Source organism: Cynocephalus volans, chromosome 3 (assembly GCF_027409185.1).
Source record: "Cynocephalus volans isolate mCynVol1 chromosome 3, mCynVol1.pri, whole genome shotgun sequence".
Lineage (NCBI taxonomy): Eukaryota > Metazoa > Chordata > Mammalia > Dermoptera > Cynocephalidae > Cynocephalus > Cynocephalus volans.
Genome location: NC_084462.1, coordinates 4,236,668 through 4,255,775, shown reverse-complemented (window position 1 = coordinate 4,255,775; position 19,108 = coordinate 4,236,668). Strand labels below are relative to the sequence as shown.

General features: G+C 37.9%; 1 protein-coding gene across 2 annotated transcripts in view; it reads left to right on the top strand.

Annotated features, from left to right (window-relative positions):
- Positions 1-16,968, top strand: part of LOC134372914 (zinc finger protein 577-like) — a 50,233-nt gene extending 33,265 nt beyond the window's left edge. The window contains exon 4 of one of the 2 annotated variants that reach the window (XR_010022912.1): positions 16,890-16,968. Coding sequence is in view for 1 of the 2 variants with exons in the window: in XM_063090236.1 (XP_062946306.1) it covers positions 6,458-7,656 (1,199 nt within the window). In the remaining variant the exon portion in view is untranslated. Of the gene's footprint in view, positions 1-6,457; positions 7,657-16,889 lie in introns of those variants that run through there. The other variant, XM_063090236.1, reaches the window with a different exon arrangement.
- The last annotated feature ends 2,140 nt before the right edge of the window (positions 16,969-19,108 follow it).

The following is a 19,108-nucleotide window of genomic DNA, read 5'->3' as shown; positions in this document are numbered from 1 at the left end:
TGTTGATGTATTTTACACAACACAGTGGAAAAGATTATGAAATTATTCCCTTGCAAAAAAGCTGTGATAAGTTTACAAGGCTACTTAATGGTGGAAGATAAAAGTTTAAAAGCTAATTATTACTGGTGATGTGAAAGCAGAAAATCGTTTAATTGCAGTGGCTGAGCAATAGTCAGATTTCTCAATGGACAGTATATACTTACAAAATTTGTAGACGACAGCCATTGTCCAAATACAAGTGTAGCAAGTGTTTCAAAAATCATAGAATTGAAAATGCAATGAAAAATTCAAGATATCTCCCCTGCCAAATTTTTCAATCACGTGTGACATTCATGCTCCTTCACACATAGTGCCACGCTTGCCGTCAAAAGTCTTCCTCAGAGAACAAAAAATTCGACAAGCTCAGCAACCTTCCGAACCAAAGACACTCACTGCTATATAGGTTCCTCCATGTTACAAAACACATTAAATGGAGACCTATTCTTGGTTAGGAATTTGACTGTCAAAAAAGATAAACTTCTAATATTTACCACTAAGTCTAAGAGAAAAACTAGCATATGCTTCACTTTGGCTAATGGACGACACTTTCAAAACTGACCCCAGTTTTTGTTATCAACTATTCATGCACTTATTGGATTTGAAAATTCTAGAACTTACCCATTTGTTTATGTGTTAGTAACTGGAAAAAGTAAAGCACTTTATAAATGCTTATTTGAAGATTTGATGGGCATTGCAAAAGAAGATGGATTTCAGTTGCATTCCCAAATCATAATGACAGATTTGAAATTAGGTGCTATCAAGGCTTATAAAAGTAAGTTTCAAGGTGTTACAGATAAAGTTTGTTTTCTTCAGTCAGCGCAATGCATTTGGTGGAAAATTCAGATGAGTGGATTGGCCATGTGATACAGCGATGACGAAAACTTCAGTTTAAGAATGTGTTATTTGTCTGCATTGGTATTCCTTTCAGCTGATTATATTCCAGGAGCTTTTAATGAATTAAAGTTGCATTTGCCTGAAGAAGCCAGCAGTGTTACTTACTGGTTCGCAAATAATTACATGCATGGTAGGATAAGAAGACACTCAACGGTGTTGCTGTTCGATAAATAGTATTGTTTCTGCCAGATTCATGGTCTCTATATGAGTGCATGTGGAACAGATTTTTGTGTACCGATGTGAGGAAAAACACCTTTTCCTATATTCTCACTCAGCAACAATTGACACAGATGACAGACTTCTATGATGAAATGTGTGAGGATTTCTCCCCACCAGCAAGCAAGTAACCAATTCTGCAGCGAACACTAGCTGGGTGTCCTCCAATTTAATTCCGACACTATCTGGAGAGAGGGTCACATCCCCAAATGGCCCCCCCACACCAACTTCTGATGCCAGTTGCAAGCTACAGGTTGTTTTAACTTTGCTTAAGACTGGCTGGCTGTAAATTGGGGTTCCCACAGCCCCTTCCTTGGGTTGGATTAATTTGCTGAGCAGCTCATGGAACTCAGGGAAACACTTATGTTGACCCACTCATTATAAACAATATTACAAAGGACACAGATAAAGAGATATATAAGGTGAGGTATGGGAAAAGGAGGCACAGAGTTTCCATGCCCTCCCTGGGCAAACCATCCTCTGGGAACCTCCATGTGCTCAGCTCTCCAGAAGCTCTCCAAACCCTGTTCCTCTGGGTTTTTATGGAAACTTCATTACATAGGCACGATTGGTTAAATCATTGGCCATTGGCAATCAACTTAACCTTCAGCTTCTCTCCACTTCCCAGAGGTTGGGGGGTGTGACTACCCTGGTCTTTCTGGTGACCAGGTGACCAGTGCCTATCCTGAAACTGCTAGGGGCTGCCAGCCATCAGTCAACTCATTAGCATACAAAAAGACACCATTTTAGAAATTCCAAGAATTTTAGGAGTTGTATGCCAAGGGAAAGAGAAAGACCAAATATGTATTTCACAATATTACAGTACACAAAACAACATAGAAGAATGGCACAGGAGATTGGAAAATTAATAGGGAATGCTCATGACAGTGTTTATTGAATCATGGAAGAATTTCAAAAGGCACAGCACCAGGTAGAAAATGGATGTGAACATATTTTCTGAGGAGAACTGCCCTGAAAGAGAAAAAGCAGCAGAGAGCATACCTAGGGTTGCAGAGTGGGGTGGGAGGTGGATGGGAGGGAGAGGGAGATCGGTGATTAATTGGGTGGTGGACACGGGGAATGAATAATCGTGATTTGTGGTAATGGACATTCTGATAGTACAGACCTGGCCATCACACCTTGGGCACAATTGGTGACGGTAAGCTTTGTACTCCATGAATATGCATAATGAATAATTTATAAGTAAATAAGAGAAAAAGCAGCTATTCATTAGGAGGCAAGACTTCAAAACATAGTTAACGATCATGAACTTTGGCCAGCTCTTATGGACTACATTGTGCAGTTGCCCCTAATCTATCCCTGTAATAAACTTATACGTTTTTTTGTTTTCTTTTTTTTTTTTTGTTTTTTTCCCACTATTTTAAATTGTCAGCATTATGTTTTACAATGGACTATGCTATGTATCTCATCTTTGCATAATTTCCAATACTAGAGGTATAAATTTTGTAAAGGCTTTTAGGGAGTTCTAATTTGTTCTACGTATTTTTTGCAAACACGAAAGTGCGTTATTACAACATTGACTTTAAGCATTGTGCTTGGATGTGAAAATGTTGAAACTTCCTAAGTGGATGAAGAGATGTCCTTTTTGTACATCTGTGTTTGTGGAAGATAAAATTTCTTGAGATCTTGGCTCTTTGGGCTACTGCATATGCAGTGGTGATCCATCGTGGGTTTTGATCAAAAGACTTCAGTGGTTCATTGCAGCATTTCAGATGACTGCAGTTATAAAGCTGTGTGCACACAATTACTAACCATAGTGATATGTATTTATACATTTTGCTTTTTGACCTGCTTATGAATACGGTTTATCTCTTCATAACTGTTATACCCATGCGACTATCGTTAGTATGAGTGTAACTGTTTATGCTTGCAAAAATATGTACGAGGATACTTCAAAAAGTTCGTGGAAAAGTAAAATTAAAAAATACCAATCTTTTCACAAACTTTTTGAAGACCCCTTTTAAGTTATTGCCTGTTTTATTGTGTAAAGTGGCCTGTGAGGTGTTCTGTCATATTTTTATATTTCTCAAGTAAATCCCCTTATAAAAATGTAAATAAGCCTTTAAAGAATTCTTAAAATTATTTTTTTCAGAATTGTATTTTCAGGATTTTGATCCGTCAGGATTGTGATTTTTGGGATTTTAGACTTTAGGGATTTTGATCTTTCAGGATTTTTTTTTTTTTTTTTTTTTTTGATCTTTCAGGATTTTAACATTTGGGATTGTATCTTTCAGGATTATGGCCCAAACCCTTTTATTATATCGCAGTTTTTCACAACATCTACATAGAAAGTTGTAGTATTGACTACAGTATTTCTCTAAATTGGTGTTTTAGGAAAGTTTAGTTTTGGTATGCAGTTGGAACAAGAGGTGAAAGATATAGTAACAGGGTGATAATTTAATATTTTACCATAGTAATTTTGGAATGAGATGCTGTGGTTCCTACATTCTGATTGTCTGATTCCAAACCTTTGTTACTTAAACTGATGCTGCTTGTTTACTGATTGGCAGAGGTGTGGTTTGATGTCTGTGGATGGGCTTTTCAATTTCTCTCTGCATATGCCTCTCCCAGAACTCTAAAACTTGGAGAGTTTAAAGCTCTTTTTTTTATTTTTATTTTTTATTTTTATTTACTTTTTTTTTTTTTTTTCCGTGACCGGCGCTCAGCCAGGGACTGCATGGGTCATTCCTATATAGGATCCGAACCCGCGGCAGGAGCGTTGCCGCGCTGCTAGCGCAGCACGCTACCGAGTGCGCCACGGGCTCAGCCCGAGTTTAAAGCTCTTGTCCTCTTTCTCTATTCCTTCTTCCTAAGTCTCATCTAGTCCCATGTGTTTCCAAATACTTGAATAATGTTTATATATGTATGACTTAAAAGTGTTATCTTTAGTCTAGAACTGTCTTCACATTTGTAGATCTAACTCGGTACTTGATATTTTCTCTTGGATATGTGTTAATCATCTCAAACTTGGTGTGCCTCTAAATGGAGCACTTAATTACCCCCAAATGCAAAATCTGTGCCCCTAATCTTTTTAATTTTATTAAAGGCATCAGCACCTACATAGATGCTTAAGCCACATATCAAGGAGCTGTCCTTGATTTTTTTCTTTTCTACCTTCAACATTTGTTAAAACAGTATGTCTTATCTTTTCTTCCTCCATACATGTGTTTTGTCTTCCATACTACAGGTTGAGTATCCTTGGGTCCAGAAGTGTTTTGGATTTCAGATTTCTTCAGATTTTGGAATACTTGCATATATGAGGAGTCTTCAAAAAGTTTATGGAAAGATTTATATTATCCTTTTTTTTTTTGGTGGGGTGTCTTTTTTTTTTTTTTCTTCCAGATTTTATTTTATTTTGTCAATATACAATGTAGTTGGTTATTGTGGCCAGTTACCGAAATCCCCCTCACTCCTCCATCTCCCCCTCCCTCCCAACAATGTCCTTTCTGTTTGCTTCTTGTATCAACTTCAAGGAATTGTAATTGTTGTGTATTCTTCCCTCCCCCCCTTTTTGGTGTGTATTTATTTATTTATTTTTAGTTCCCACAAATAAGTGAGAACATGTGATATTTCTCTTTCTGGTGTATTATCTTCTAATTACATTTTTCCATGAACTTTTTGAAGTGCCCTCATACATAAGGAGACATCTTGGGAATGGGACCCCAGTCTGAACACGAAAGTCATTTACGTTTCATATGCACTTTATACACATATCCTGAAGGTAATTTAGTTCAATATTTTTTATAATTTTTTGCACAGAACAAGGTTTGTGTAAATTGAACTTTCAGAAAGCAAAGTTGTCATTAGTCACCATATGGACAGTCTGGGGCTGTTTGTCGTTTGTTCCTGACTTTGAATTTATATGCTACCCGCAAGCAATCATTTTCTTAGACTTATTCACACGTAAGTACTTAACAGTGGAAGATATGACATACTGATAATACAGTGAAGAAAGAACGTGTTCGGGGTTAATAAACAACCGTGATATTACCAGAATGGCCTGTATCAGCTGTTAAACAACAAGAAACAACAGCAGTCTTTCAGTCTCCACCATCTATGCTGTGCTTTGAGTATAAGGTTACTGTACACTTGTGGTGTCATGTCGGTGCTCAAAAAGTTTCAATTTTTAGATTAGGGATGCTCAACCTGTATGCCCTTTGATTTTGCCCATTTCTCCATCTCCACGGTAGTCATCCATGCTCAAACTCCCTGAACTCTACCACAGCCTCCTGCTTATTCTCTTCTACAATTTCATCTGTCCAATTCTTTCTCCCTAGAAAAGTCATATTACTTTTTGGAACTATCAATGTAAAACAGGCTGTTTTCTTGCCAAAAAATATTCATAAAACTCAATTTCTAACAATCTTTCTATATAAGATCTATATGTTTTCAATTCTGCCAGCCTTTCCAAACTTATCTATTTCTACCTTACTCAAGCTCAGGATATTCTAGGTACACCAGCCTCTCTTATGTTTCTTGGTCTTGCCTAAGTTTTTTCTGCCTCTGGGTTTTCTCACAGGTTTTCCTATTCTTGGAATGATCTTCGTTTATTTCTCTGCATAATGGAGCTCATTCCTTATCCTAGGATGTTAGCTCAACTTTTCTTGTTGATGCCTACTTTATCTAAAGATTGACTATCACCTCCTTTATACCATTTTTCACATTCTATAATTTTCTTATTTCTTTGCTTACCTGTTGATTCTCTCTCAGAATGACAGCTTCATGGAGACAGAGTTATATTATTAGTCACGTTAGTGTTCCAAATACCAACCAGTTCAATGTTTGTTGAACGAATGGATTCTTCTGCTTTATTTTCTTTTGTTCTATTACAGTTGCGTTGTGTTTCTATTTCTACTTCTGTCCCCATTTTTCAGGGTCCTATTTGGAAAACAGCCCAGATTATATTTATTCATTATGGACTATCCATCATTGTTGCTAAAGTGGCTGTATTTCCTTTTCTGTTTTATAATGTTGTCCTTTTTCACAGAGCATGAGGTACATTCCTCTTAGTTTGGGATCTTATAAAGGCTTACCAAAACTATGGCATTTTTTTATCTGTTGTTCTCCCCAAAATTATTATGGATATTTTTATTGTTCTTTTTCCTAGAAGAAATATGGGAGATTGACCACATGCAGTGGCACCCAGAAAACCAAAACAAGCTTAAAAGTTTGGAAAGATGTCAGCAAAGTTATGTTCTTGGAAGTAATTTTGATTTGTGCAAAGGTCTTGTTCCTTTAAGACACAGTAAGTTTGTCTCACATTGTAAACGTCTGAAATCTCATTTAGGTTTTGTTATCCAGAATAGAAGATATGCAGGAAAGGATTCTGATGAGTTTGGTGGATATGGAAAATCATGTCTCCACATCAAGCATGATAAAACTCTTACTGGAGTTAAATTCCATGAGTATGTTAAACATAGTACCAACACTAAATCACTGCTCAGTAGCAACACTAAATTACAGCTCAGTGAGCATCAAAAAACTTACACAGGAAAGAAACCATATGAATGCAGTGAGTGTGGGAAAGCCTTTTCCAAGAAAGCACAGTTCATTAGACATCAGAGAATTGAAAGAGGAGAGAAACCTTATGGATGCAATGAATGTGGGAAAACATTTATGAGGAAGATTCAGCTCACTGAACATCAGCGAATTCACACAGGAGAGAAACCCCATGAATGTAACGAATGTGGAAAAGCCTTCTCCAGAAAGTCACAGCTCATGGTACATCAGAGGACTCATACGGGAGAGAAACCTTATGGATGCAGTGAATGTGGAAAAGCCTTCAGCCGGAAGTGCCGGCTCAGTAGACATCAGCGATCTCATACTGGAGAGAAACTCTATGGATGCAGTGTATGTGGGAAGTCATTTTCCCAGAAGGCATACCTCATTGCACACCAGAGACTTCACACAGGAGAGAAGCCTTATGAATGCAGTGAATGTGGAAGAACCTTCTTTTTTAAGTCAGACCTGACGAAACATCAGAGAATTCATACAGGAGAGAAACCTTATGAATGTAGTGAGTGTGAAAAAGCCTTTAGAAGCAAATCAAAGCTCATTCAACATCAGCGAACTCATACTGGAGAGAGACCATATGCATGCAGTGAATGTGGCAAAGCCTTTGCCCACATGTCAGTCCTCATTAAACATAAGAAAATTCATACAAGAGAGAAAGCTGTAAATTCTTTGAAGATGGAGAAACCTTCCTCAGTGAGTCTTACCTCTTTATATGTGAGTAAACTCATACAGGAACAAAATCCTATCAATACAGTGTCTGTTGAAATGCCTTCCTCAGGAACCCGGTCCTTATTAAACATCAGAGAGCTCCTAGAGAGTAGAAATGTCATGATTGTGGAACAGCCTTTTCCAAGAAGTCAAGCCCCAGTAGGTAGTTGGGTATTTGCACAGGGAATAAGCCTTGCAAATGCAGTGAATGTGACAACACCTTCAGGAATAAATTATGTCGTATATGTTACAGATATTGTGTAGGAAAAAATTCTTTGATTGTAGACATGTGGAAAAGCCTTTAGCAAGAATCCTACAACCATTACATGTCAGAGAGCTCATTTAGGGCAGAAACAATAAGGATGCAGTGGTTGGGGAGGACACTTCTATGGGAAGTTAGACTTACTAAATATTAGTGAGATCATATTGGGTAGAAATGCAGCTATTATGGGGAAGCTTTTGCCTGGAAGTGATATCTAATTGGTATCAAAGAATCTTCACAGAAATCTTCAGAAAAGATTGGGATGGTGTTTTTAGTGATGAATTGTATGTCATCATGTGTCAAAGAAACGTGGACAATTGTAGAGTCACTGAATGTGGAAAACATTTTTAGTAAAATGTGGTAGAACTTACAGAAAAGAGAAAACCCTGAAAGCAAGAAAAGGTGGAAATTCACCAAACTTACTCATGTGCCACACTTTCATACCTTGGGAGTCTTGCAAATACTTCTCTAATAAATGAAATCTTGAATACCAGGAATTGTGTTATGTAATGAAAACCTAATTTAATTAATGTGGAAGTACAACTGTATTAGTTTCTTATGGCTGCAGTACCAATCTGCCACAAATTTTGTGGCTTAAAACAACTCAAATTTATTATCTTATAGTTCTGGAGGCTCAAAGTCCAGGATGTGTCTCACTGTGCTAAAATTGAGCTGTTGGCAGGGCTGCTCTTTTTTTTTTTTTTCCTTGAGGCTTTAGGGGTGAATGTTTTCTTGCACTTCCAGCTTCTAGGAGCTGCTCAGATTCTGTGTCTTGTGGACCCCTTCCATCTTGAAAGCCAGCAATAGCCAGTCAGCTCTTTCATCACTTTAACAGATTCTTCTGCCTCCTCCTTCCATGTTTAAGGATCTTTGTGAATTACATTAGTTACACCTAGATAAACCAGGATCATCTCCCTCTCTTAAAATTATCCGATTAATAATCTTAACTGTCTGTTACCTTAATTCTCCCTTGTCACACAATGTAACATATTTACGTGTTCTGGGGATCAGGATGTAGACATCTTTGGGCTGCCATTATTCTGCCTACTACATCATTAGATTTCAGAGAATCCACACTGCAGTAAATTCCCATCTAGCCATTAAATAAATTTGGAAAAGCATGTTCCCAGAGAATTAATTATTTATAGTAATTATGGTCCAAGAATAATGATTTTGTTTTTTATAATCAGATAATCTTACATTGTGATTGTTAGATACAAACATCATGGAATTCTTTTGAGATGTGTAAGTAAAATTATCTGCACTGGAAAAGAACTCTTAAAGGTCCTAAAATAACATGAGATTTATGCTGCTTGAAATGTTGCCAAACAAATTTATATCTTTTCTGAAATTGTGTTAATAAACATATCCTATTCTGAGTATGGAATGCATATGCCATTAATGCACTTGAGTACTGACCAATATTTTTATAGCCATTTCCAACAACCTCTTTTTTTTAAACCAGTAAATGTCTAAATATATATACCTTCGCATCTTAAATTACTAAAAACATAGACAAAATATATGAATGAATGACAGTGGGGAATAGCGAGCTCAGGATCACTTTCTCAAAGAGAAAGGAAGCAAATGGAGTGAGCCTTATGGTTTCCCCACCTTACTGACTGGGGAATTCCAGTGTAACATTGAAAGGAGGAACCCAAACAGATCCCAGCTGTCTCTCTGAATTGAGACCGAGTTTAGAGTGCAGGGAATTCAAGGTGGCTCAAGTTCATGGGTTAGATTACTGGAGAAGAGAGATCTGTATTCAGAGAGTTCCAGAGTTCTCTAGAGAGTTCCCCCACAGGCTTTTAAGTCATAATCAGCACATGTATGTGAGGAAACTCCCCTGGCCTGAGAAAGAACCACTACATATGAATAAGCAGAACAATCTTTGGAACAGACACGAGGTTGGGAATAATTTGTATTTCCAACAGCTGAAATGGAAACACCTCCTAACGTTTGGAGAATTGTAGTGGATTTTCAGAAGAGTATTGCCTCAGTGGGTGACTCAAATTAACTCTAGACTAAAGGCTGTTTTGAACCCTCCTTCAAAAGCATTTGCATACAATGAAAGGACCAGACTTTCTAAGTAATGTAACAGCTTCCCAGAAGAGAGCTCAATAATTAAAGATCCGTTGCTTTATTAAAGATCGGTTGCTTTCTGTTAAGCAAATCCATCAGCCAATAGTGCAAAGTTCACAATGTCTGGCATATAGTCAGAACTTACTCAGAGGGGCTGGCTGGTTAGCTCAGTTGGTTAGAGTGCGGTGTTATAACACCAAGGTCAAAGGTTTGGACCCCCTTACCGGCCACTCACAAAAAAAAAAAAAAAAATTATTCATGTATGCAAAGAAGCAGGAAAATACAAACCATAACATGAAGAAAAGTCAATAGAAAGAGACCCAGAAGTGGAATTGGTGATAGAATTAGCAGGAAAAGATGTTAAAAACAGCTGTTATAAATATTTCATATATTTCAAGAAGATTGTATCAAGTGGATTATAAAAGTTATGTTTTGCTGTGGCATTTCTTCTACCTGAACAAGAGGCAGATGAGGCTCTCATTCTAGGCACTGGCGCCCATGTCCCCAGATGTTCAGCCTCCCAGGAAGGGGCCCAAAGGAGGCAATTGCCAGGAATTGGGGACCAGGTATCCTGAGGAGAAGATAACTGAGCTCAGCTAAATTGGGGGAGTGTAGGCTGCCTTGTGTCTAGTTCCACTTCACCTTTTCTGGGATCTGAGGCTCCTGTGCAGGGGCTGGTGAGGTTTTTGGGAAGTGTAGTTTGGTCCGGGGCAGCGCCTGAGACACCTGTGCTGGGCTGCTAATGTTTTGGGGTAGTGCAGTCTGGAGGCCTAACCACTGTCTTTCTTTTTGGGAGCTGGTGTGTCTTGACTGTTTAGTCCCTGCAAGGGTTTCTGGAAGACAAAGTTCATCTGCTTTTGGGCATTTTTCATCATGGGAGTGGATTCTCCCTGGGTGTTTGTGACTGTTGAAGAGGGTGCCAGCTAGAACCCCAACCAGTGGCCTCTGGAGCTTCTGTAAGCAGCGTGTGAGGGAACTGGCCTTAATTGGGTGAAGTTCCAAGCTCTTCTGGTGGTTTGCATTGCCAGGGAAGACTCTGGCAAGTGGGCCCAATTGGTTCTTTGTGGGTTTGTCCTGCTGTGTGACTAGGTTGAGAAGCAGCTCCACAGAATCCTGTTGGCACACAGGACATGTTTTCCCTGGTTCCTCCTGCTTTACCAGGTTAGATGAATCCTGTGTTAGGGGTTTGTGAGGGGATTTTGGGTGTGGGTCTTACTGAACCTGGCTCTGCTGAGCCTCTCCTCCATGGCCCTAGAAGAAACTTCTTTCGGTGTCTGTCCTATGGGGTGTCTGGACTGGCCTCTTCTTACCAACTGCCTCTCCATAAACAGAAGACTTCCAGGACAATATCTGCCGTGCAATGCCTTGAGAACTAAGTGAGCAAATTGTAAACAGTACTATTGTTACAAATGAAAAGATGATTTAAGCATAAAGAAATTTGATATACATACTTTAGAACCTATAACCACTGGTGCTGAGATTTATAGATTCCACTCACATTGTCTTGGTTTCTTATCTAGAACTTGGATCTCTAGATTCTAGAACCTGCCAGACTTCAGAGAAGTCCAGTGTTAGCCATCCCACCAGAAATTGCCTGGCTCTCTCATCCTGTACAGGGGGGAAAATACTCCAGGTCCCCATTGACTTTCTCTGCATCTATGTTTAGTTGTGGGGGTAGAGGACTAGAAATTCCTGGCAAATATATGTGCCGATAAGTCTCATCTCTCAGGGCTTCTTTTTTCAACCTTAGCCTTGTTCATCAAGAGTGGGGGAAATGAGTGTCACAGTTTTAAAAGCTTAACCTGTCTCTGAAATGTCTCTTCTACCCTTGGTCAGAGATTTCTTGTCAGATGTTCGGAATCAAAAGACAGCAGCGTAGACCATTCTTTAGACATGCTGGCATTTTCCTAAGAAGATAACCAAGGTTCTGGTGCTTTTTTTTTTGTTTTTGTTTTTTTTCTATTTTGCCTTTCTTCTTGATGCATTTGCAGAGGTTTAATAAAAATAACTATTAAGTGGAAATATACACATTCCTAAATTCAAAATTTGAGAAAAAAGAAACATGGACGATAAAATCAAGATTCAGACAAAGGTAGAATAGAGAAATGTAGGCCATAGGTTTTATACAAAGTGCCTTAAATTTGAATACAGGCAAATAAGTAGGTAAGAATGTATGGTGTAAAGTTGAATTATAATCTGTTTCTAATGTTTCTGTTGTCAATAATATATCAATTTTCTGTTGGTGCCAAATTCTTACCAACATTTAGCAACTTAAAACAATGCAGATTTATTATCTAACAGTTCTTAGGTCAGAAGTCTGGTTTAGCTTGGCTAGGCTGGTTTCTCTGCTTTGGGTTTTATAAGACCAAAGTCAAGGTGTGTGCCAACTGGGCTCTTATTGGAACAGTCTGGGAAGGATCCACTTCCAAGTTTATTCAGCTTGTTTGCAGACTATAAAACCAAGATCCTTGTTTCTTTGCTGGCTTTCAGCTGGGAGGTCGATCGTAGAGGCTCCTAGAGGCTGCCCGTGTTCCTTCTGATGCTTTCCATGTGGTTCTCTTCAAATAGTGGATTGAGTTTCTCTCATGCTTCAGATCTCTTCAAGTTCCTTTTTTGTTTGACCTCTCTGAATGACTCTTCTGCCTTCTTCTTTTCCTAAATAGCTTATGTGATTACATTGAGCCTAGCCAAATAGTTCAGGATAGTCTACTATCTTAAGGTCAGCTAGTAACCTTAATGACATCTCCAATCTCCTTTCACAGCAGTACCTAAGTGATTGCTTGAACAACTAAAGGACAGGAATCTTGAGGGGACATTTTCAGACTTCTGCTTAACAAAAATGACAAGGTGAGAAACACTGGAAGTTACATATGTGTTGTTCATAAAGAGAAATTAAATTAGTTCCTTAGAGGAAGTTGTTATTTTGTGGAACGTAAGTACATGAAGTGAGGTAGGATTTGAAGTTTCTGTTTTCCTATATGGATCCAGTTGCTCCAGCAACACTGGTTAAGCATATTTTAGCCAGTGGGCTCACTTACACTGATCTTAAAACCAGTTGAGTGTATTAGTATAGGCCTAGTTCTGGACACTCTTATCTCTTCCATTTACCTGTATTTCTGTCTTTACAGTAATACTACACTTGCCTTGATTCTTATAGCTTTAAAGTAAGTCCTGAAATCAGATAATTGAGTCCTCCAACCTTTTTGGCTTTTCTACATCCTTTGCTTATCCATATACATGTGAGAATAAGCTTATGTCTTTTAACAATGCTTTCTGTAACTTTGATAGTAATTGCATTAAATCTATTTAGGTAGAAAGGACAGCTAAACAAATTTTCTTACAGTCCATCTCTTTGTTTCTTTGTTGCATTCTTTGGGTTTTTTTTTTTTTAGATCTCTAGTCCCTTATACTAATTCTTCAGCTGTGTCTATTTGGCTGTTGATTTGTCAGTTGGGTCTCTAATTTAGGTTACTATATACAGTTGGTTCTTGTTATTCACAGTAGTCTCATTTTATAAATTCACCACAAACACCGAATTAGCAAATACTGAACCATTGTTCCTAGGCAAAATACCGGGTTAAGTTCCTTTGAATCCCTTGCATAACCTTCCATGCGTAATTTTGTTTTATCTGTTTTTCTGTTTAAGGGCACCTTATTTAGTGTGTATCATTGATTCATCAACAGTGAACTCATAGTCTCCAGCACTATGAGAGCTGAAACAAGAAGGCAGAGAACTGTGTTGTTTGTACTCAGCTGGGAGTACGTACGTTGGGCAACTCAAATTTTTCAACATTCTGCATATGTCTGCAAATGATCACAAGAGTGCTGTTATTGACTTGGAGATTATAAATTTTAGCAAGTAGGTGAATTCACAACTAAGAATTCTGAATGATGAGGATCAACTATTTTATTTTTGAATTTTCTGCTGGCTCATGTATCTGGTCATTTTCATATTTCCTTTTTTGTATATTGTTTCTCAATACATTGTCTTCATTTAGTATTGCGTGTATAGCTATTTCCTGTCTGATTATATTGTTTGTTCTTTCTGTTGAAGCATAATCAAGTTAAAAGCTCCCTAGGACAGATAATGTGCTATACTTATATATTAGCACTTCGTTCTCTACCTTTTAAATGTTAAAAATGTTTTTGAGAGGTTTCAATTTTAGAGATATTTTACTTATAGGATTTAATGAGTACATTTTTCAAAAACTTCTAATTCATTGATCAGTGTACAGTGAAAAAATGTATTTAATGACATTTTAGTTCTTTTCATAATGAATAGTGAAAACTGTTACAAAGTTATATAGCTTTTGTAACTTATGGTAAAAACAGCCAGAACGTATACCTTTATGTCTTTTTTACATTAGTAATGATCACTTTGAATTGAAGAGGAATGTGTTATTACATGAGTTAATGCTGGTCCTGCCCAGAAGAACCTCTACCAGTATGTGATGTTGGATAATCATATCAATCTTCTGAAACCAGGTAACAGTGGTTGCCCTGTGTCATTTAGAGTGAGAATAGCAAATTACCTGTTCTTTCTCAGTTGCCATGTCTTCCAAAGAGCTTCAAGATAGTGACTTTGAGTTTATAGGCAATAGATTTTTAGTCCCTCTTCTGTTTCCAAATAGAACTTAACATGCTGTCACCTTTGAAGAAATTGATAGATCTTTAATCTGCCAAGGGGAAAGTGTATCAGTTCCTGAAGCATTCTGTGCTCCATATAGACATTCCTCATTAAATCCAGTTATAAGTGTCCAAGTGTTTGTCGTTTCCCATGAACGGGCTATCATGCTACCAAACCAGATAGGATCCATAATTTCAAATCTGGAGAAGAGCTTTGGTGAGTAGTGGATGAAATGCAAGATCCATGCTTTTCAGGTGAGTGAGAAACTGAGAACCAGCAAGGTGGAGACTGAAAAGTAGATGGCCATGAGTGTTGACCCTTTCCAAATTTTGAATGTGACTGCACATACCTAAATCATCGATGAGTCTTTTTTGCTTGGTGTTTCAAGGAAGATGTGCCTTTTTTCCTCTCTCCCAGATTGATTCAATATTCAGAATAATGTTGTTTTCTTTGCATCATTTCCCTGACTTCCTCTTTTTCTTCTATCTCTCTGGCAATCTCACTTCCTGTTTTCTCCACATCTCTTTACCCCTTTCACCCTGATCTAAAATTTCACAGCTCTTTCAATCAACACAGCAGTACCTTTTATCCTGGAGTAGGGGTATATTTGGCCTGCTGCCTTGTTTTTATACTCCAGGTGGACCTCAGTGGACCATGTGAGAATGTATCAAAGCAAGCTAGAAGATGGGAATATTGACCACAGTGCTATTCCTGTAAATATGGTATTAGAAAGCTTTGGGAAAGTCCATTGTCTGTTTCATGCAGGATTAAAAAAAGAATCAGTAAGGCAGGATAACTGCAATTACTTTCACCCAACAAGCAGCTGAGGATCCTTCATTATAACCTGTGTCCCCAGATACTTGTTTCTAAGATTAAGTTGGCATCTTTCCTTGGTAGTCATTGTTTGTGTCTGATGGGTGGACTTTCCTCATTCTCTGGGCATCTCCTTCTCCTAAAGTCTTCAGAGGCAGAGAGCAAAAAGGTTTGTTTTGCTGTTTTGCATTTGTTCCCAGTGTGGTCTTAATCAGTTTCATGGTCTTACTATACATTAGTCTGGATATTTTATTTCTGCACTTGGAGATCTAATAGCCAACTCAAAATTCAAGGCTCCCTTGGCTTTTCTTTTTCACTCATCCCACAGATAGAGTCCATTTGCAATTTCTAGTCTTTTTTTCTTGGCTGGGCGGTGGGGGCATCTGAACCCTTGACCTTGGTGTTACCAGTACCACATTCTAACCAACTGAGCTAACCAGCCAGCCCCACAAGTTCTAGTCTTTACTGTCTCATCATATTCTTAGGTTCTCTGCTTTCTGTAACTTGTTTTTACTCAAGCCTCAACGTTTATTATCTCCTGAAAATTGTGACAATTTTCTCTAATATTCTCTCACTTTGTTACTTTTGCTGATGCTCTCCACATAATAGCCAGAAGGATTTTTTAAAAAAATTTACTATTTTTATTTATAAAAAGTAAATTATGAGAGTCAGTGTTTCTAGCCCCTTGCCACCAAAATTTCTAAACATAAACAGTAGAAACATCTGTTTTTTTTAAAAAAAATGTTTCAAAAAGTGTTAAGCATCATAGAGAAAGATCAGTCTTCTGAGTTGGAAGATGGAGAGAAAGATCTAAATTACGAATTAAGAAAAATGCTATATGACACACAGATCTTTATTATTTCCACATACACTGTCCACAGCCTAAAAATAATATTCCATATCACAGTGTTTAAGACACTGAGTTGGATAACTGATATATGTACACACAGAGTGGGTGTTTAAATTGGAAATCAGGACATGCCATTCTCCTCTTCATTGTCATGTGAATAGAATCCTGTTAGCACAAGATCCAAATTATTTCCAGTAGCCTTCTACAGTACAGCATTTCCTAACGCCTGCCTAAGTATTTTTGGTTACTTATTTGTGGAAAATGTTTTGATATACATATAGGAAAGTATACAGATATAAGTGTATAGCTTGGTGAGTTTTTATAGTCAGCACATTGCTGCCAGCACCTAGATCCAGAGTCAAAGTAATGTGCAGGATGGCATTGTGTGGATATAGCACAATTGATTTATCTGTTCTACATTCAGGCCATTATGAATGGTGTTCCTACATATGTTTTTATGAACATCTGCCTTTATTTTTTCTTTTTCTCCTTTTGGAATGCTTATTTCCAAATAGTTTAGATTTAGTGAGAGGTTCCAAAATGGTACACAAACTTCTTGTATTCTTTTTCCAAATTTTTCTAAACATAATATGTTAACACATTTACTCCATTATATTCTATTTTTCTGTCTACATACACATATACCACACAGAGATACATATGATTTTTCTGAACTATTTACCTGTAAGTAATTACATGTGTTTCCTAGAAACAAGGGCATTCTTTTGTGTAACCAGAAAACAGTTAAGAATATCAGAATATTGACAGTGGTACAGTAATAGTATTCAGTCTACAGAACATACTCAAATTTAACTGATTGCCTCACTAATGGTTTTTGTATTAATGAAAAAATTTTTTTCTAGACCACTTACCATTATCTACCTTATACTGTTGTGGATACAATGGCTTTCATCCAGAATTCAAAGCTCACTAATTATGACCCAGCTCTTTTAGGAAAGAAATCATATGGATGCAGTGGATTTGCAATAAATGCTTGTAAGCCACTCATGACTCTACCTCAGAGAACTCACTGTGGAAAAAATCCTATAAATGCTATGATTGTAGCAGAACCTTTCCTAGTGAGTTATAGCTCATTACTCAACAGCAAACTAACATAGGAGTGGGACCACATGTGTGCAATCAATGTCAAAAAAGTCTCTCTTACAAAGTCAAGGCTTGTCTATCATCAGAAAACTCATCATAGAGAAGGGAAAGTATATGCATGCAATAAATGTGGGAAAGTTTTCCCCTGGAAGTCAAAACTCATTCTACATCAGAGATTTCATTCAGGAGACAGGCTTCAAGTGCAGAGTATGTGATAAAGCCTTCATGGTCAGAGCGCATCTCATTGTACATCAGAAAACACACGGGAGAAACCATATGATTGCTCAGATTGTGAGAAAGCGGTCTTAAAAAAGGCTCAGCTCATAATTCATCAGCAAATTCACACAGGGTAAAGACCCTATGGATGCAGTGATTGTCAAAAAGCCTTCAAGACCAGGTCTGTGCTCATTTTATCAGAAAACTCATCATAAAGAAGAGAAATTTATGGATGTAGTAAATGTGGAAAAGCTTTTCCATGAAAGGCAAACCTCATTGTGCATCAGAGAACTCATTCAGGAGAGAGACCTTTTGGATGCAAAGTATGTGATAAAGGCTTCATGGTTAGGACACAGCTCACTGTACAACAGAGAACCTACACAGGAGAGAAACCATATGCTTGCTCTGATTGTGAGAAAACCTTTTCAAAAAAAGGCTCAGTTACTGATGCATCAGTGAATTCACACAGGAGAGAGACCCTATGGATGCAGTGAATGTCAGCAAACTTATCCAGAAGTCAGATCTCACTAATCATAAAAAAACTCATCAAGCAGTAAGGAAATCCCATGAATGCAGTGAATGTGGGAAGGTTTTGTCCTCTAAGAAAAGCTTCATTATATACTGGAAAATCCATACAAGTGAAAAGCCCTTCAAATGCACTGTATGAAATAAAGCCTTCACATCAAAGGGAAGTCTCATTGTACATCAGAGAACTCAAAAAAGTAAAGAAACCATATGAGTGTTCAAATTGTGAGAGAGCCTTCTCCTGTAAGGTATATTTCATGACTAGTGGATTGAATTATGTCCCCCAAAACTCATTGAAGCTTGAATTGTGTCCCCCGTTTTATGTATTAGAAACTTGGCCCCCACTGTGACTGTTAAGAGGGTGGAAAATCCTATTATGGTAATTGAAAGGTGAGGCCTTCCAGGGGTGATTGGATTGTAGGACTGTGCAGTAGTGAATGGATTAAAAATGGTGGTCAGGGGTGTGGTTCTGAGGGCTTTAAAAGAAGAGGAGAGTCTCTCTTTCTCTCTTCTCTGTTTTCACCATCTTGCAGTGTGAGACCCCTGCGTCACGGTTGCCACCACCAGATGGACTTTGGACTTCCCAGCCTCAGAAACTGTAAGCAGTAAGTTTCATTTTCTTTATAAGTCACCCCATTCTGTGTATTTTGTTATAAGCAACAGAGATGGGCTAGTACAGAGACTCATCAGTGAATGTACACAGGAGAGAGACCCAACGGATGCAGTGAATGTCAACAGGCTTTCACCCAGAAGTCAGGCCTCACTAAACATCGCAAAACTTGTCATGCAAGAGTGAAATCTTATGAATGTAGTGAATGTGGGAAGATTTTGACTTATAGCTCAGCTCTCATCATATATCAGAGAACCCATACAGATGAGAAACTCTTCAGCTGTAGTATATGTGATAAAGCATTCATAGCTAAATCCAGTCTCACTGTATCAGAATTCATACAGGCAAGAAATTGTAAATGCTGTGATTCTAAGAAAGTAATCAATACTTTGTCACCTCTCCTTGATCATCAGAGAACTCAAACAGGAAAGAGACCCTATGGATGCAGTGAATGTCAAAAAGACTTCCCTCAGAAGTCAGCTCTTATTAATTATCAGAAGACTCAGCATAAAGAAGGAAAATCCTCCCTGCAATCACTGGGAATATGAGAAAGCTTTTTTGATTATTCAGATCTGATCAGAGAGCTCATATAAATGGAAGTGCCATGAGTGCTGGGATTGTAGTAGA